The sequence below is a fragment of the Micromys minutus genome (genome assembly GCF_963924665.1).
Source record: "Micromys minutus genome assembly, chromosome: 26".
NCBI lineage: Eukaryota > Metazoa > Chordata > Mammalia > Rodentia > Muridae > Micromys > Micromys minutus.
In genome coordinates, this window is record NC_137961.1 from 6,647,611 (window position 1) to 6,668,843 (window position 21,233).

Sequence of the window (21,233 nt, forward strand, 5' to 3'; positions counted from 1 at the left end):
GCCAAGCCAGGAGTATAAATGGAGCATTATTCTATTTTCAACACAAATATACAACTCCATCCTCAACATGAGTAATATAAAGCTAATTCTGGAGCCAAATGTAAGTTATTCTGTGGCAGCAACACATATTCAACTTAACCCAGATTTCTTGCTGTGACATGACAATAGTTTGATGAAATTTTTATAGTACTAGAACAAAAAGTGAAATAAATCAAGGTATTTTTCAAATATATTGGAGAATATAGTAGGTAGACGAGCTATAGCAACACAGACAAATCTTGGCTACTGGACTCGGAAATTATCTGAGGACGCTCAGCATTTTGTTGGAAGAAGCTAGTAGCCTGTTAAGGCATTCCAAATAGACACCAGCTGTTTTTATTTCCTTAGCAGTTATAAAGCTATTTAGATGGTTTTTCTGATCCTGATTTAACTTTGGTAAGTGGTATCTATGAAGAAAATCATCCATTTCATTTAGATCTTCCAATGTTGGTGAACACAAGTTACTGAAGTAATGATTTTTGGATTTTCTGAGTCTGTTCTTATGCCTGCATTTTCATTTCTGATTTTTAAAATTTAGATATTCTCTCTGCCGTTTAAGTAGTTTGCTAAGGTTTTGTCTATTTCGATGATTTTCTTAAAGAATCGACTATTGGTTTCTTGTATTGTCCTTTTTGTTTCTAATTTATTGATTTTAGCCCTTGAGTTCTTTCCTGCCATCTATCTCTTGGATGTATTTAATTTTTTGTTCTTTCAGGTGTGCTGGTAAATTGTTAATCTGAAAATTCACTAATTTCTTCATGAAGGCATTTAGTGCTGTGAACTTCCTTCTTAGTGAAGCTTTCACTGTGTCCCATAAGTTTGAGCATGCTGTGTCTTCATTTTGACCGAATTCTAGAAAGTATTTCATTTTTTTCTTCTTTTATTCCTTGACTCAGTGGAAATGAAAAATCTCTGGTCGCTTAGAGACTGCAAGATACCTGCCAAGGATATTCATGTTCTTAAGTCTCTGTTGAGAATTCATGTGTAATTTTAAAAGGTCTACCTTTATTTGCTCTTTGGACTTTTTCCCTTGAAACTTTTAATATTCTTTCTTTGTTCTGTACATTTATGTGGTAGGAGGATTTTTGTTTGTGGCCCAATCTATTTGGTATTTTATAAGCTTCTTATAAACCTATAGTCATGTTGTTATTTAGGAAAAATCTCCTCTATGATATTGTTGAAAATATTTTGTGGATCCTTGAGCTGGGAATTTTCTCCTTCTTCTATTTCTATTACCCTTAAATTTTTCATTTCATAGTGTTCCAGATTTCCTGGATGATGTGTGTCATGAAATTTTTAGATTTAACATTTTCTTTGACAGATAAATCAATTTCTTCTATTGTATTGTCTATGCTTGAAATTCTCTCTTCTGTCTGTTGATGATGCTTGAGTCAGTAGTTTCTGTTCTCTTCTCTAGCTTTTCTCTCTCTTGCAGTCTCCCAATTTGTGTTTCCTTTATTTTGTCTATTTCTACTTTCAGCTCTTAAGCAGTTTTATTCATTTCCTTCACCTATTTAATTTCATTTTCCAATATTTTTAAGAAAGTTATTTATTTCCTCTTTGAAGGCCTCTATCATCTTCATAAAATTAGATTTTGGTAATTTTCTGTTTCTTCAGGTGTGTTAGAATATTCAGAACTTGATGTAGTAGGATACCTGGGTTCTTATCCTGCTATATTTCCCTGGCTATGGTTCATATGCTGGCCTCTGGCCATTTGAGTTTTGTAGTTATTATAGGTTTAGGTGGTGATTTCTTAGTTTATCCTTGTTAGATGGGCGGCATTTTGGATGTTTTTTTCCTTTAGTTTCTGTTTCCAGTCTTCTGACCTGAACTGCTTGGGATTCTGGTTACCAGCAAGCATTCAGATCCAGTAGAATGTCTTTGTTGAGGTTTTTGTAGCATGTGTGGCCTCTGGTGTTTTGGGCACTAATTTTGTCTCTGCTGTTTCCAGTGACCCTGTGGCCTTGGGTTTTTGGTGCCTCCATGGCGTCTGGGAAAAAAGTTAAAGTTGTGGGTCAGTAGATGAAGCGCAGGGTATAGTGTTCAGTTTACTGCTGTTGTTTTCAAGGGAGTAGGTGAACATGAACTTGGAGCAGGTATTTTATCTGGTGTCTCTTGTGCCAGTAGGCCTATGCATAGCAGGCAGAGTTGTGGATCAGAAATGGAGTACAGGGCATAGGGTCTAATTTTTTTTATCTTTAATGGCAATTTGCATTTTGCAATGATACTCCTTTAAATAAATTTGAAAAATAAAGCAGTGCATTGAATATAAGACTTTTCAATAAAACAAATCAAGTCAAATAAAACTTGTTACTCAGAAAATGGAGTGTAATCATCAGTATAAAAGGTTTATTATATTGGTTTATTAAGTATATTTCCATAAGGAAAGATAAAGCAGGGAGATTTGAATAAACGCAAGGAGGTGTAAATGGGATGGTTTGGAGGGGCCACAGTCAAGTTGAAAATAATATAACTATATTATAATATCAAAAATAAAATAAAACTGTTGCATATATTGTTACTAATATCCTCTCATTTTCATATTACATACATTTTATAAATGTTAATCTCATTTTACTTATTTGATAAAATAAATTGCAATAATATTATACTGCAACTATCTATTCTTTAAGAATATCATTTTTAGGCTAAGAAATTTTTACACTCAACTTTACCTGTTAGTAACTGTTTTTGCTTTAAATTATATATTTTTCAATTGTAAACTTGAATTTACATAACTGATCTTAAGCTTATAAGTTGAGCACATAACAAGAAAAAAGTTAAAGACAGCATGGATCCTTAAAAAAATTATATTAAAATTTAATCAAATGCTATAAGATTGTTTATATAGTTATGTGAGCTAGCCAACATATCCCACTAGAGTCAACAAAGGCATAATTTTTATAAATATTACTAGGTTTAATATTGTTTTAATGATCTCTTTAAGAATGATAAATTCATTTTAATCAGTGGCTTCATATATTATAATAAATGTGATTGATTGTTTCAATATTCTTGTATTAGTTAGGTAAATGACCACTGCATACATGGGAAAATAGTTTAATTATTATGTCATATTTATTAGAGGTTATATGGCATTATTTGAACTCAAATTTATTGGTTTTAATAACAATTCTTCCTTCTTAGCTATAAATAATTGCAAAAATATAAAACAGTTGACTATATATTTCCATTTTATTTAAACTAAAACTTTAAAACAAACTTTGTAAGTTCTGACATATTATAACTTCTATGTTTAATTAGATAGGCATTTCTACAGCTATGTCATCTTATTTTAAAGATAATTAGTTTAGGCAGGAAATGCCTACACTTTCACACTTGGTGTTTAAGTTAAAACACAGGAATAGTAAGGTAAGTCACTACACATATTAGATGTGCTATCATCTCTAGGTAAATCAGCACACACAGTAGACAGTGGTATCATCTGTAGGTAAGTCAGTGCACACAGTAGACAGTGAGTGCTATCATCTGTAGGAAAGTCAGTGCACACAGTACACAGTGAGTGCTATCATCTGTAGGAAAGTCAGTGCACACAGTACACAGTGAGTGCTATCATCTTTAGGAAAGTCAGTGCACACAGTACACAGTGAATGCTATCATCTGTAGGTAAGTCAGTGCACACAATAGACAGTGCTATCATCTGTAGGAAAGTCAGTGCACACAGTACACAGTGCGATCATCTGTAGAGCTGTGACATTCTAACTGCTTTGTCCAGTGTAGATGTTTTCCCAGCCTTGTTAGTACTACTCCATACACCAAGCTGTAGCAATTCAAATGGAGAACTTATGTTTCTCAGTGGTCTCACATTGACTTTTTTTGGTATTATCTTATGCATAGAATCCCATGTTTAATCCCATTATCATTACAATTTTTCTAAACATAACTATATACTGCCCACCAACTATAGAAGTGCAGCAGCTATGCTTGAGTTACTAAACATACAAGAAAAATCATCTGTGGCTATTATAGACCCCTTCCTTGAATAAACATCTTAGAATCAGATATTGTGGCATACACACATAACATTAGATTACAAGTGGCTCTCTAGAGGATTTCTGGTTTGGGAACAGCTTGAGTTGTGTAGCAAGGCTTCCTCCTACTCTCTCTTAATAAGTAAGATCCTTAAGTAATAAGAGACCTACCTCTTTACACATTCAGGAGTTCCATAAAACTAAACTGAAAGCTGTAATGTATATTTAGAGGAGCAAGTACAGATCTGGATTAGACATGTGATGACTGTTCCAGTCTCTGTGAGTTCAAATCAACTTTGTTCAGTTGATTTTGTCCTTTTCTGCATCAAATGAGATGGTCATGTGGATTTTTGTAGTCTATTTATATAGTGGATAACATTGGTTGATTTTAACATGATGAACACTACCTGAATTTATAGACTTATGACTATTTGATCATGGTTCAGGATCTTCTTGTATTTCTAGTTTGTAAATATTTTATTGAGTATTTTTGCATCTATTCTTATAAAGAAATAGTTCTGTAATTTTCTTTCTTTCATGGGTCTGATGTAGTTTGGATATGAGAATATCGGTGCCCTTATAAAAGAAGTTGGTCAATGTTCCCTTTGTTTGTATTTTGTGAAATAATTTAATGAATCTTGGTGTTAACTCTTCTTTAAAAGTCTAGTAGATTTTTTGACTGTACTTCACTAAGGGTTTTATGTCTGTTTAACTTTGATAAGTTGTATCTATTAAGAAAGTTATTCATTTCTTTTAGGTTTTTCCAATTTGGTGCGGTATGAATTTTTAAAGAATATCCTTATGAGTTACTGGATTTCCTCACTATCTGTTATGTCCCATCTTTGACTCTAATTTTGTTTGAGTACAGAGTATTTAATTTCATTTAATTATAGAAAATCTTCAATTTCTTTATTACTTCTGTGGTGACTCTTTTTTTTTTTTTTTTTTATTTCCAAGTAGACAGGTGTTCAGTTTCCAAAATGTTGTAAGCTTTCTGTTATTTCTGTTTTTGTATGCTGCTCACTGATAAAGCTTGGTGGTCTTATTGGTTGCAAGGAGTTATTTCAGTTTCCTTGTATTGGGTGAGACTTGCTTTGTGTTCAAGTGTGTGACCAGTTGTGGAGAAAAGCTCCATGAGGCTCAGAAAAGAATGTGAATTCTTTTGTGGTTTAGGTGAAATGTTCCTTAAATATCTATTAGGACCACTAGATTTATAAAGTCTGTTAGCTGCTGCATTTCTCAGTGTTTTTTTTTCTTTCTAGTTGACCTGTTTACTGGTGACAGTGTGTTATTAGTGTCTCACAGATGAGTGACTGAGGTTCAATGCATGATTTCAGCTGTAATAGTGTTTCCACTGTGAACTTGGGTACCCTTCTGTGTTGGGGCATAGATGTTAAGAATTAAAGTGTGATTTTGGTGGAGTTTTTCATTGATGAGAATGTAGTATTCTTCCCTATCTCTTCTGATTTGTTTGGATTTGAAGTCAATTTTGTTAGATATTAAGATGGCTACACAAACTTGTTTCTTAGGTCCAGTTGTGTGGGACATTTTTTTCAACTCTTTCCCTTAGTTAATTCTATTTTTGATGTTGAGGTGTGATTTTTACATGCAGCAAAATTATTGGTCCCATTTTCAAATCCCTTCTGTTAGTCTGTGTCTTTTTACTGAGAAATCAAGACTGGTGATATTAAGAGATACTAATTGCCAATGATTGTGGACTCTTGTTTTTTTTTTTGATGTTGTTTGTGATGTTGGTGTGTGTTTTGTTTCGTTTGATTTTGGTGGTCTGAGATTACTTATTTCTTGTGTTTTCACTATGACGTTAACCACTTTAGGTGGGAGCTTTTCTTCTAGCTCTTTCTGTAAAACTGAATTTGTATATTAATATTTCTTACATTTGAATTACTATAGAATGCTTTGAAGAGGAAATTTTAGAGCCCTTAAAGAAATACAGGAAAAGACAAACAGTGCAAGGACATACATATCTGCTGAAGACCTAAAAAGAGAAGTAGAATCCATGAAAAACAAGCAAACAAGCAAACGCAAATTGAGAGAGTGCTAGAAATGAAAAAGATTGGAAATTCAAACGGGAACTAGAGAGGCAAGCTACATCCTCTGGGAGGCCAGTCTTAGTTGTTTTTCTACAGAGTTTACTAGGGGACTGGATTTTCAGAAGCAGAGATGGCAAGAAAAGAGCTGCAGGCAACCTACCTGGTCTTCTGGCAGGACTGTCCTGAGAGCAGCAGGTAACCTTAGAGTGGGAGGCTGAAATAATGGGATGAATTCAGGGAAGAAAAGTTGGAGAAGAGGTTTGAGATCCTTAGGGGGTGATATCAGAAAGGAAAGGGAGACTTCTGGCAGGTGTTTTGTTATAGAGCTTGGCATGAGACTGGAGAAAATGGATTTGGAGGATTCTTCTTGGTTCCTGACAGGCAACAATTCCCTAATGTCAGCTGGAAGTAGCTACAAAAGAGAGTACATCATCCCTTGACTCCCCACCCCTGAGAGAGACTGAAATGCTAAGTCAAAAGAAACCTCTGTGATCTAGGGGACAAAATGGTTACCTGCCTCTAAACCAATTGATGTAATTGGATGATTATTAGATTTAAAATAAACACATACCAAATATCATAGGATTTGACCTGAGGTACAACTCCACAGATGATGCCCCAAATCAACATGTAGTCCCCACCAGCTCAGGGACTTGGTAACTTCCTGTAATGCAGAAAGTTGTGGTTCTTGGCAAATAAAAGGCTTCATGGAAAAGTATGACAGCCTATAGATTTGTCTTTCTAAATCCCTGCAACACATGGCTTGGGCCATTCCAACTGGGAAATTCCAGGGGATTTTCCTGACCATCTCCTAATAAGTATTTAAAAGTTAATAAAGCTCACTTTAAATTTGACCCAAAACGATGGAATTAGTTTTTTTTTTCCCTCTGGAGAATCTCAACATTAACACAATCCACGGGCAAAGTCTAACAAAAAGCCAGGCAGGCCGCCTGCTGCTCTCTCTTCTCCCTCTGAGTTCCCTGGATGTTATTTCTCCAGTGTCTTCCCCAGCTGTGCCTCAGAAGTGGGACCCTGTCCTTCGGGTCCTGTCTCTTGTGGATCCTACAGATCTTCCCCTTCCAACCTCATTGCCCTCTCATTCCTTTGCCCTAATCTCCGCGGACATACCTGCTCACCCAGGGGCAGCAGTCAGGCAGAGGGCAGATCTTGAGCCTGTGACTCAGTAATAGGCACTCACAGCTCTATCAACTCTGAGCATTCTCCGGGTAGTAATAGCATAGAAGGGGAGAGAGACTGGAATCAGTTTTTATTTTTATATACCTTAAATCATTCTCATTACCATTTAAGCATTTGTTTACCCTAACCTTTATAACTTGTATTTATTTATTTTAAATTAGAAAATGCATTTATATGTCATAAATATCTTCTTAGATCCTAAAACATTTCTAGACCCTCAGACTGTAAGCTTTTGTATCCCCAGGACTTATATAAGCATTGTTTCTTTTGTATCCAAATCTTTACTATGAGGTACAGGTGGTTGGTTACTGGGTGCAGTCTTTGTAAAACATGTTCCTTTAGTGGAAAGTTACACCTGAAACAAATTTATCCTTTAATAAGAAGCCCATGAGCAAGGCAAACCTATTTACTATTTTAAAATAAGAAACCTAGTAGCTTTATCTAATGAACTGTGTCCTGAACTAACATGAGGGGTTTTTACATTGGGGTAAGGAGGGAGCTAACTAAGCTATCGTTAGCTTAGTCAAAGCCCTATCAGTAACCTGAGAAGGATGAATTTCATTCTGAATGTATTACTTACTGGCAACCTGGATATATAGGCAGCCTAGGTTCTTCCATGGTCAGAGGAGGGTAACATCAATCATCAGATACTAGGCCCAGAAGATTCGACAGACTTTCCTACGGGGAACCAAATTTGGGAGACTGTCCTATCTTGTTTAGGCAAAGCAGGGCAGTCAGTTCCTCCATGTCCTGCTTGTGCATAGCTTGAACAGTATGAAGTCAGCTGTTGAGGTAAAAGGTAGGGTCCCCCACACCCAAATGACTAGCTTTCCCATGTTTGAAGCAAGCTCTGGGTGGAGGTTATTCTGTGCCCTGCATCTTCTTTTGGAGGAGATTGGGGTGCTTTCAGGAGTTAGTTGATTTGTCAATAAGGAAAATCTTCTCTTCCACCTCCTCCTCCTCTTGCTCCTCCTCTTCTTCCTCCTTCTCCTTCTCCTCCTTCTTCTTTGTCCTCCTCCTTCTTCTCCTCCTTATGAGTTTAACATCTTAAGTGCCATATTCTGCAGGTCTCCAAAGCATGTAAGGTCCATCTATCAATCATGTTTGTTTTCACTTACTTGTTTTAGGCTATTCCTTGGAAACATAGGTGGACTGGAGAGATTGCTCAGTGGTTAAGAGCACAGACTGCTCTTCCAGAGGTCCTGAGTTCAATTCCTAACAACCACATGGTGGCTGTGGTAATTACTTTAGTCAAATTTGTAATTACCATAGATATTCGTTTAGTTTTTCCCAAGCCTGGGGGATTCTGGCTCTGCATCTTTCTTCACAGAGGGCGATCCTACTTATCAGTGTTTACATGGTACAAGTATCAATTCCAGGAAGTCTGCTTCTGCCATTATTCATTACCTACCACATATGTGTACTGCAGAACATGAGTGCTATGTGTTCTGGGTCAGGTTCATTTTTAATATGGCTAATTGTACTGATTCTTTATTTAATTAATGTAATGTTTGAATCTTGGAGTCTTTGGGAATTTTATATCATGCATCTGAACCCCACGCATTTCCAAGTTCTTCTATATCTATCTGCTCCCTACCTATGTAATCTCCCAACCCAAAGGAAAATAACAATAAAACTAAAGGTTATAAAAGAAGAATAAAACAAAACCTAAAACAACAAACCCCACAAAACAAACAAAACAAAACAAAACAAAACAACAACAACAACAAAAACACATTTCAAAAGCACCTCTGGGCCATGACCTGCTTCTCTATCAACTTCAGGCTTCTGTGCATGTACCATTCAAATCCTCCATTTTCCTATCTCTCCATTACATGCTCGTTTGTCAAAGTGGTATCCCTGGCACTACCTTGAGCAGAGCCAGCTCAGCAAGGCCCTTGAACATCCACATGGCTTCAGGCTACAGCGCAGACCACAGGCATCTGGATAGCCTTTGGTCCTAATACAAACCATAGATATCAACACCGACCAGCTGCAGGGGCGGACTGTAGACCTCAGCAGCAGCATGGATCTGGACATCACTACAGACTCAGAGATAGCACAGGCCTCTCACATCAGGCTGTTCCCCACTGCCTTCACTTCTCCAGCTTTGCCTCAACACAAAGCACATAACAATTCATGTTATCTCTCTTATCTCTCTACCACTTGCGTGCAGACCCACCCAGCAAGGTCTGGGTGTGGTCCAGTGCCTCAACATACTTTAACAATTTTCTAATGTTAGATAATGTTGTATTCCTAGATTAAACTTCAGTTGATCAAGATGCATTATCTTTAGATAATTTTGGATCTCACATACTAAAATAGATATCAGAATGGTCACTTATAGACCTGCCTGCAATGGAGTCTCTTATCTTTTCTGATTCAGTTTTCCTGATTCTCTAGCACTGCTCTATTCTTTGATCCAGAAAGAATTCTATTTGTCATCATACTTCGTGTTCTATGAATTCTGTTTTAATGTTTTATCATTTATCATTTCCTTGCCTCAAGAGTGTGGCATCTCAATGAATCTGATACCATTGTAACTTCATGCTGGGTATTTCTGAGATAATTTTATGATCGTTTTCACAGAGCTCTAGTAGGTGGTTTACCTTGTTGTTAGTTCATTGCTACTTTCACATGGTTCGTTTGCGGCTTCCATGTGTTTTATTTCATCCTTGTCAACTTCTTATGTCAGCTAATTGTTAGCAATGACTCTATGTTAGTTTTCTGTCATGTTTAAAGCAAGGAGTTCACTGTTCAATACATACATTTTGTCTATGTGTCTTTTTAGACTATGTACTACTTAGTTCATTTGTGAGGTTCTGTTCTGGTTGGTTGATCTTTTCTCACTGGAAATCCAATGGTTCTGTGATTGTTTAGCCTGAAAAGATGGAAGAGATTTCCTGATCAGCCTCCTGGCATCACAAATTAGGAAAGGGCTGGTTTAGTTGAATATTTCCAGCCAGTCCTTCCTGTGGGATAACGAATTGATGAGGATTGTGGGCCTTGCTTATCATCCTAAGCATTTTCCTCAGGACAGGAAGTCTGGGAAGCCAGGATGAGGAACCATGATGACTGTTGTTGCACAGTCTCCATGTCTGGAAGAAAGGACTTTCAAAACAATAAGACATTCCCAGGACTGAGACGGTCTTTAGCATATGAGCAATGTATGTTTTTGTGTTTCTTTAGCTATATCTTCTTAAAGATTGTTAATTCTATCTGTAGTTTATATCAGCATTTATAATCATACCTAGATTTATTTGATTTGCCACAACTACCTCATAACATATATGTCTCAGACATCTAAACTTCCTTTAATTCCTTTCTTAGATTGCTTTTCCATTGATTATTTTTATTCTTTAATTTTCAAGGAAATCATAACTGCTTTAGCTGGCAGTAGTATACCTATCTATTCTATAATTTCAACTGTTAAGGATTACTGATGATACCAAATTTATTATTTTCTCAGCTTTTTAGGGAAAGAACAAGACTTGGTAATGTTTTTAAATGTTTGAACAAATTGATGCAAATTTATAAGAAATATTTTTTGCAAGATCATCTTCCTTTTACCAGAAATGATGAATTAATTTAACACTATAAATATGCACCCAATAAACAGTCATTACATTAAAATATATAGTGGCCCCAACACTGCTTAACACCTGCCATTCTTTAGAGCTTGTTCTCAACTCTAACACTGCCTAAGATAACCAAAGTTTAAGAATGGTTCTGTGTATGTGACTGAGAGCTTCATAGTGTATCCTATCATACTGAACCATGGGGACATAAGCAGGGTGGGAGTTGGGCTTATGACAGTACTACTTAGGGAGCTATCATTTTATCTTTCACAAAGTGTTTCTGACCACAAGAGAAAAGTCAAGATGTGGGAAAAGTCAATAATGCCCAGGGCTTATCATTACACAAAATTGTCTAAGTAATGATGGCCATAATCTGTTCATCTTTTCTGTTTCCAGGTTCAGGTTCTTCGGAATGCTGGGGAGGAAGTGACCCTGACAGTGTCATTTTTAAAAAGAGCACCCGCTTTCCTCAAACTTCCACTTAATGAAGACTGTGCGTGTAAGCATTTGTAGAATGGAAACAATACTCACTGCATTGCACCCGTCCTCTCCCTATTTCTTTCTAATCGGTACTTAGTATTTTCTTCTTAGAGCACAGTGCAAAATCCACAAATGTATACATCATAGAAACACCAAATCAAGCACAATTCATTTCTCTTAAAAGTTACAAATTGAATTTTTTAATGTTGAAAATATTGGAACTCTTCCTTTCTAGTGATTATGAAATCTGCCATCTAATTTTCTCCAGCTCTGCTCTCCCCTTGCACTTTTATTTTACACAACCTTTAACCATGTTCCATATGCTTCTAACCATTTGTATCACTTTTGGGATAAATTTATGCTCGTCCATATTCTATTTATTTAGAAGTTTTGTTTCTGATGAGTTCTGTGTGTGCATGTCTGTGGATTGTGTGTGTGTTGTTGTTGTTGTTGCTGTAGTTGTATATGCATAGTGGAACGTAGGCCTTGGCTCTTGGACAAGATATCCTTTGTTTCTAAGACTGACATTTTCCCCCCATAATTGAGACAAATTTACTTAATTATTTATTTTACTTATTTACTTCACATCCCTCTCATTGCCCCCATCACTCCCTCTTACAGTCCTTCCCTCAATCCCCCGCCCTTTCTCTGAGCAGGTGGGTGCCCCCAGATATTCCCCCACGATCAAATAATAAGTCTCTGTGGAACAGGCCCATCTTCTCCCACTGTGGCCAGATAAGGCAGCCTTAGCTATGAGAATATATCACAAGTACTGGCAACATCTTTTGGGATAGCCCCTACTCTAGTTTTTCGGAATTCATATGAAGACCAAGCTGTTCATCTGCTACATAAGTGAGGGAAGGGCTAGATCTAGCTCCTGTATGTTCTTTGTTGGTGGGTCAGTCTCTGAGAGCCCCAAGGGTCCAGGTTACTTGGCTCTGTTGTTCTTCCTGTAGAGTTCCTATTCTGTTAGAGGCTGCAATCCTTCCCCCTATTCCTTCATAAGAGTTTCTGTGCTCCATCCACTGTTTGGCTGTGGATGTGTGCATCTATCTGAGTCAGCTGCTGTGTGGAGCCTTTCGGAGGACAACCATGCTAGATGCTTGTCCATGGGATGGGTCTCAGATTGGGCTGGTTATTGTTAGGCCAATCCCTCAGTCTCTTCTCCATCCTTTGCCCCTTCATTTCTTGTAGACAGGATAAATTTGGGTCAAAGGTTTTGTGGGTGGGTTGTCCCTATCACTCCTCATGGCTACCTGAGGTTCCATATTATCTCAAATGTTGTGACTCACAGCTAAGTACACATCCACTTATTTTGGATGTATCCCTTATCCCAGGTATCTGTCTCTTCCTGAGGATGCCCAGCACCTCCCCACAACAGTCAGTTGCAGATCCCTCCCATTCTTTCTGCCACCCAGTTTTCTCCCTCCATCTGCCTCTTAGGACTATTTTTCCCTTTCCAAGCGAGATCCAAATATCCTCACTGTGCCTTGCTTCTGGTTTATCTTCTTTGAAACTGTAGAATGTACCATGGGTCCTGCTTAGCCAAGGTCTCTATTCCTGTACAAAACATCAAACATCATGACCAAGAATAAAGTTGGGGATGAAAGGGTTTATTCAGCTCACATTTCCACATTGCTGTTTATCACCAAAGGAAATCAGGGCTGGAACTCAGGCAGGTCAGGAAGCAGGAGCTGATGCAGAGGCCATGGAGGGATGTTACTTACTGGCTTGCTTCCCATGGCTTGTTCAGCCTGCTTTTTTATAGAACCCAGGTCTGCCAGCCCAGGGATGGCACCACCCACAATGGGCTGGGCCAGGGATGGCTCCACCCACAATGGGCTGGGCCCTCCCTGCTTGATCACTAGTAGAGAAAATGCCTTTACAGCTGGATCTCATAGAGGCATTTCCTCAACTGAAGCTTCTTCTTAGTGATAACTCCAGCTTGTGTCAATTTCAAACAAAATCAGCCAGCACAGGTCCCCTGTATTCTATGGCTAATATCCACTTTTAAGTGAGTACATACCATACATGGTCTTTGGAGATTGGGTTACCTCACTTGGGATGATATTCTCCAGATCCATCCATTTGCCTGCGAAATTTATGATGTCTTTGTTTTTCACAGCCGAAGAGTATTCCACTGTACAGATGTACTGAATTTTCTTTATTCCTTCTTTCGTTGAGGGACATCTTTGTTGTTTCCAGTTTCTGGCTATTATAAATACAGCTGCTATGAACATAGTTGGACAAATGTCTTTATGGAATGGTGATGTTCCTCTTGAGTATATACCCAGGAGTGATATAGCTGGATCTTGGGGCAGCATTACTAGTTCTCTTAGAAACCAACAAATTAATTTCCAAAGTGGTTGTACGTGTTTGCACTCCTACCAGCAAAGGAGGAGTTTTCCTCTTGCTCCACATCCTTGCCAGCATGTGCTGTTACCTACACATGCTTATCTTAGCCATTTTGAGGGGTGTAAGGTGGAATTTCAGAGTTTTTTTGGTTTGCATTTCTCTGGTGACTAAAGACAATGAACATTTCTTTAAGTGATTCTCTGCCATTCGAGATTTCCTTTTGAGAATTGCATAGAATTGGTACAAAGGTAGAAATGTTGACCAACAGAATCAATAAAAGACCCAGAAATAAACACACATACCTATGGACAATTGATTTTTTATTAAAATGTGCAAAACCATACAATGGTAAAAAAGGAAATTATCTTTAACAAATGGTGGTAGTATAATTGTATGTCTGCTTGTCTAAGAATGAAAGCAAATCCATATTTATTATCCTGTACTCTGTTGGGCTCTTTCTAGACTTTGTTTGTTGAGGAGTTAATCTAAATCTTTTCATCTTAGCCTCAAGCAGACATTTTGGACAAGAACAAAAAGCAGCCACATTCTTCATCAGATATCATAACAACAGTTTCCAGGCCATTTACTAAAATTCTCTACCACTGAAACCTTTTAGGACTGAAGGACTACAGAGTTCAAATCATCCTCAGCAGCAGCATCTTCCTGGTTCCCGCCAGGGTGGTCTCTTAAGCAGCACTTTAAGCATTCTTCTCTTCTCAAATCAAACGTCCTAAAATCCACATTCTTCCAAACAAAAACATGGGCAGACCAATTATAGCAATACCCTAGATGCTGATTAACAACTTTTGTTTTTGTTAGGGTTTTGCTGTTGTGAATGGACACCATGACCGGAGCAACTCAAGTTTAGATGTGTAGTCCATCATCATCAAGGCAGGAGCATGGCAGGCAATATGCAGGATGAGCTGAGAGTTCTACCCCTTGTTCTAAAGATCAATAGGAAAATATTGACTATTCCACACTGGACAGAGCTTCAAAGCCCACCCCCAGAGTGGCACACTTCCCTATTAATGCCACATCCATTTCAACAAGGCCATATCTCCGAATATCGCCACTCTCTGGGTCACGCATATTCAAAACACTACATGGGTTTAACCTTAATGAATGAGAAGTCAATTAATTGCTATTTCTACTTATCAGAAGATTAGTAGGTTTTACCCAAGAGCCCATGGTATTTATTGCTATAGGTTCTTGAAGTCATTGACAGTCTCAGGAATAGGTTTCCTTTCATAGAGTAGGACTTAATTTACACAGAACAAAGTGGTTGGTCACTCATCACATCAATGCCAATATTATATAGGTGGACATACATTGTTAGGCAAGTTTTTATTAAAAAGTTCAGTGTTTTCTCTTCTATTAATGTGTACAGTATCTTTAAGAACTATAAATCACATGTATTGATTTATGTATATTGAACAATTTATATAAACCTTTAGGATGATTTCAAGGTGATCATGATAGATACTATTTTTATGTGTTCTTGAATTTAGTTTGTAAGCATTTTATTGATGATTTTTACATCAAGGCTTGTCAGATTTCTTGTTCTATAATTCTCTATTATTGTTGAATCTTTGTCTGATTTTGGTAGTACAATAATTCTGGTTTTGTTTTTTTAAAAAAAGCATTTGGAAATCTTTTTCTTCTTTCTATTTTACCAAATGAATTATAGAGTATTGGTGTTAGTTGATTTTTTGAAAATCTGAAAAAATTCTGAGCTAAGTAGATGTGACCCCAGGCTATTTGTTTATATAATTTAACATGTTTGGTTGTATCTCATTAGTGTGAATCTATTTAAAATATTTTTACCTTGATTTAACATCAGAGGATATTTACTTTTTGAACTCTAATTTAAATATTTTCCATGTTTTATTTGTCTAATTTTGTGATGTTTCCTAACCTTAAGTTTTTCATAGGTACAACTATATTTTACTATTTTCTTGTATATTTTTTTCTCACTTAAATTTCATTTCAGCTCTGGTTCTGATAATTTCTTGCTATTTACTCTTTTGGGTTTCTTTTCTTGTTTCTCTAGCATTTTCTGTTGCATTTTTAAATAATAAATATTAGATCATTCAACGTTTCAATGTAGTTTTATAAACTTTACTCTTGGGACTCCTTTCATTTGTCTCATATATTTTGTGTTTTTATTTATGCCCTTGCATTTGGGGAATAGATGTTGATAATTGAGACTTCCTCTTGGTGGAGTTTTTCTTTGATGAATGTTAAGTGTCCTTCTCCATCTCATTTGATAACTTTTGGTTGAAAAATCTAAGATATTAGAATGTCAACTCCAGCTTGTTTCTTGGGACCATTTGTTTTTAAAAAATTTTCCAGTCTTTTACTCTGAGGTAGTATCTGTTTTGTCACTGAGCTGTGTTTTCTTCTGTGCAGTAAAGTGGTGAATCATTTTAACATTTCCAGTCTGTTAGCCTGTATTTTTTATTGGAGAATTGAGTCTATAGATGTTAAGATATATTACAGAGAGATGATTGTTATTTCCTGTTATTACTATTGCTAGAGGTAGTTTTGTTTATGTGTGTGTGTTTCTCTTCTTTTGGGCTTGTTGTGAAATGTTTAATTTCTTATTTTATGATACCATCCTTGTGTTAAAAACTTCCTTCTAGTGTCCCCTATAGGGCTAGATTAGCAGAAAGATATTATCTAAATTTGATTTTGTCATGTATTTAATATCTTGATTTCTCCTTCAACAGTGATTAAGAGTTTTTTGGGTGTAGTATACTGGGCTAACATTTGTGTTCTCTTAGGGTCTGAATGACATCTGTCCAGGATTTTTTGGCTTTCAGAGTCTCTGTTGAGAAGTCTGCCTTCACATGTTACTTGGCCTTTTTTCCCATTACAGCTTTTAATACTCTTTTTATGTTCTGTGTATTTAGCATTTTGATTAGTTTGGACAAAACTATTTGGTGTTCTATAGGTTTCTCAAATACTTATGTTCATCTCTTTGGATTATGGAAATTTTATTTGGTTAAGATATTTTCTAGCACCTTGAGCTGGGATATTTACCTTTTTTTCCTATTATTCTTAAGTTTATTCACTTCATTGTGTCCCGAATTTCCTAGATATTTTGTGTTAGGAGCTTTGTATACTTTGTATTTTCTTTGACCAACTAGTTAATATCTTCTATGGTATCTTCTTTGTCTGAGATTATCTCTTTTCTCTCTTGTGTTCTCTTGTTAATGCTTGTGTCTGGAGCTCCTGATTATTTCTAAAGTGGTCTGTCTCCAGGAGTTGTTTCCATTTGTGTTTTTTTTATTGTTTCTATTTCCATTTTTAGTTCTTCCACCATTTTGTTCTATTTCTTCACCTATTTGATTGTATTTTTCTGTAATCCTTTAAGGGATATTTATTTGTTTCCTCATTAAGGGCTTCTTTGTATTTCTTTGTGGGAGTTATTTATATCTTCCTTAAAGACCACTATCATCTTCATGAAATGGGATTTTAGGTTATTATTTTACTTTTCAGTCATGTTAGAACATCAGGGGCTTGTTGTGCTGGGAGAAGAGTGTTCTGTAGTGCTAAATTGCACTAGGTTTTGTTCTTAGGATCTTGTGCTTACCTCTCACTGTCTGTTTTTCTTTGGTGTTAACTGGCCTAGATGTCTGTGACTGCAGCTGGCCTTCTTAGAGTCAAATAGAATTCTCTCACTTGGGCTAGAGTTTCTAGGAGGCAGGTAGTACTGCCTTTGGTTAGGGTAGGCCACCTGCATCTTTGGTTAGAGGAGGCCTCCTCTGTCCAGGTTACTGTGGACCTCATGGGAGGGAGATGGGCTGTAGGGAATGGGAGGAGGTCTGGATGCTGATCTGGCCTGCATGAAAAAGCAGACTAGAAGGAAGGTGGAGCTCAGGAGGGTGGATAGGTCCTGTTTCAGCTGTGCTCTGTGGGTGCCTCAGCTGGTATGAGTATTTGGGTGAAATTCTTAAATTTGTCCCTGGCTACTGTGGACCTCCTGTGAGGCTGACAGGCTGTATGCTGGAGGAGGGTCAGTGTTTTTATTTTATCTAGTGATGATATATTATACCTATTTAATGTATGCATTTTATATTTTTAAACATTCTATTATAAATATTTTAAATTATCATTTTCCAGTTATCTCTTGAGAATACAGACATTAAATTCCACTGATAGACTACAATTTTATTAATTTCTTAAAATAAATTACTGGTAAGATGGAATTATAAAATTCATTTACATTATTTCTTGGTCTCTAGAATGAGTACACTAGTCTTTGCAATTATTTTTGTAAAAGCAAATATGGCTAGATTCTTTTCATGATTCTTCCCACTTAGGTGAAGTTAATAACTCCTTTGTAATAATGTAGTAATCTATCCTTTCAGAATTTGCTTTAGTTTTTATTAGTCTTCTGTAATGGCCTCAGTTACTTCTAACACTATCAATTTGTGCTTTCTTCTTTTTTCTATGTAGTTATTTTTTATAAATATAACTATTATAGAACTTTTTAATTTTTTAAATTTTTTGCTTGCTCAAATTTCTATTCGACCACATCTTTATGATAGGAGTGAAGGTCATTGAATTTATAGCTAGAATCTTACTATTTATTCATTTTTATGTATATAATTTTCCTCTATAATATTTTAAAATACATTTATAGAATTTGATATTTTGTGTTTCACAAAACAAATATTTTATATATAATATTTAAATATGAAAATATACTCATTTAAAATAGATTTATTTTCAAAATAGTGTTCTAAAATTAAAAGTACATTTCAACCTTAAATGAAGTAGCAAAATAAAGTGTAATTTTAAATAAAAATTATCATTTATTCTTGTTCTGTGTTTGTATTTGCAAGCATGATGGAAATACATCATGGCCTTTTAATTCTCAGGGTGGCCAGTAATACTCAGGGAGGCCATAAGAGGTTGTCATAGTCCCTGGACCTGGTGGTAAGACTGGCTGAGAGTTGCCATACGAGTGTTACACACTGAACCTAGGTCATCTACAAGAACATCATATGTTCTTAACCACTGAGCCATCATTCTATCCTTTATGAAACTTTGCATTTGGAGAGCAGAAAAATTTAGTTTAGGCAAATAAATTCTTAGTTGCAGAAAAACTGTACAATTCTTTAGTAATAAAGAAGGGAACAATTCTTTAAAGTATTTCGAAGCAAAACCTTCCTAAGAAATTAAATGCTTAAATTCAACCTTAAAAAATAATTGGTTGGGCAAATACATTAGAAACTCTAAAGTAATAATGTTTTGTCATAGTGTAGAGTCAAATCAAGAAACGTGTTCTGTCCAGAACTTAATATTTTCTATAGGGTGATGTCATCTTTGAAAATTGCAAATCTTTAATTGTTTATCTTCAATTTTAAAAATGATATATGTTACTATGTTTCTCATAAGACTTGAATACATATTTTTGCCTTAAAATATAAAAGTTAAATAGCTTTGATGAGGATTTAGAATATATGAATACATACTAAGAACAAACATAAATCTGTAAATTCAACTGATAAAATTAGTCCACAGTTCGAAAAAAACATAAAATACAACTTCATAGATCAGCATTCAATATCAAAGGGATGGTTAGGAGAATTAGGGAAATAGTTTAGAAGTTAAGAATACTGTCTGCAATTCCAGAAGATACAGAATTTGTTCCTAGCATCCCAAGGTGGTTCACAGCCACATGCAACTCCAGCTCTATGAGATGTTCTACCTTATTCTGGTTTCTCTGAGCATGAGGCACCAAAAAATAATAAAATACCTTTTTTAGAATGTGCAATGTTTCTAAAATTGAAAATAGTCTTTCTCAGAGTACAAGGATCTATGATATTACCACCTATCTATCTATCTATCTATCTATCTATCTATCTATCTATCTATCATCTATCTATCTATTTATCTATCTATCTATCTATCTATCTATCTATCTATTTATCTCTAATTTAAACTATCTGTAGTTTTATTTATATATCTTTCAATAAATACTATATACATATATATTTCAAAGCTCTTGCTTTAGCATAAGTCAAATTTCTTGTATTTTAACTTACATTTTTATATTATTATTGAAAATAGTTGGACAGTCATTCTTCAACAGCTTGTCATTGGAATCTGTAAGGTGTTATGCTTTTGTCTCCCGCAGGTGCTCCGAGTGACCAAAGCAGTGGTACCTCCTCTCCTCTTTGTGACAGTGGCTTACACCTCAACTACCATCCAAACAACACAGTAAGACAGCCGGACACAATTGACAGTATTAAGGATGGCTCAAGAGCAAAATATATTTGTATCTGTGACTTGCAAGCACTGCTTTTGAGTCTGACTTACCTAGTAAACCTGGAATCCTTGGTGACTTCCTTGCCATTTAGGTGATAAGACAAACCAGAATGAAAAACAAGCAGTCACCTTATGTGACATCATTTCTCTCAGGCACGAACTATTAAATCTTCTGTAAGTTTTGCAGAGTTTGGAATAAGAGAAATTACTCAGAGTCATGGTGTCATACCTCATTTCGGAGCATTTCTTGCGATATAAAATTTTATGAATTATATGATTTGAGATGATGTTTATCACTTTTATTTTGATGAATTTTAGGTAAGTATAACCACTACTGTCAATTTTTGTGATATATATATATATATATATATATATATACATATATATATATATCATGGAATAACTGAAAGAGGAGCAAATTTAATATATACATTATGATATAGAACAATGCATGTTAAACTATGCATATATTGAGTAAAACATACATTTATTTAACACATCAGTTTTTATTAATGTAATTGAATTTTTAATGTTTGTTTTGTACATTCTTTGTGATCAAATTAGCTACATTTATTAAATATTTGAAATTTTATATTTAGAATTTAAAATATGCATTACAAAAATATATCTCCGATTACATGTAGGTTTAAGTATGAATTAGTATAGCTGGCCTTCAGCACAAATTGATTTCCTTGTCTCATTTTATATTAGAAATTATTGACCAAATTTAGAGTCTGCCTTTGAACATCTGCAAGTTCAAACAATTTTTGTTACTCCTAATTGCATTGCAATTATTCTATAGTGGTGACACAGGTTTTTAGGTTGAATACCATTCCTTTCTCTTTCTCTCTGTCTCTCCATCCATCCATCCATCTAACCATTTATCTATCTATCTTGGGAAATGATTTATTTATTTATTTATTTATTTATTTATTTATTTATTTATTTATTTATTTATTTATCAACCCAATATCAGTACTCCCTCTAGTTGTTGTGGGCCTGGGCATATCCTCTTCTACTGAGACAAGTCAATTTGGCGCATTTGGGGCTTGGATTCACTGGTAGGAAGACAACAAGCTGAGGACAGGCACTCCAGTTGTATGTGTTGCCTGCTGAAAATCAAGCTGCTTATCTGCTACACATGTATGTGCAGGGGACCTCGATGCAGCCTGTGCTTGCTCTTTGGTTGCTGATTTAGTTTCTGGCAACCCCAAGGGTCCAAGTTAGTTGACTCTTTGTCTTCCTGTGGAGTCCCTGTCCTC

The 21,233-nt window shown here is 35.8% G+C and overlaps 1 protein-coding gene across 1 annotated transcript in view; it reads left to right on the forward strand.

The window, feature by feature from the left end:
- The window catches only part of SNTG1 (syntrophin gamma 1), a gene marked incomplete at both ends in the record, with an annotated part of 231,096 nt that overhangs the window by 70,527 nt on the left and 139,336 nt on the right, over positions 1-21,233 (forward strand). The window contains 2 exons of the mRNA XM_080938793.1: positions 11,254-11,356; positions 19,841-19,923. Coding sequence (XP_080794919.1) covers positions 11,254-11,356; positions 19,841-19,923 — 186 coding nt within the window. The remainder of the gene's footprint in view (positions 1-11,253; positions 11,357-19,840; positions 19,924-21,233) is intronic.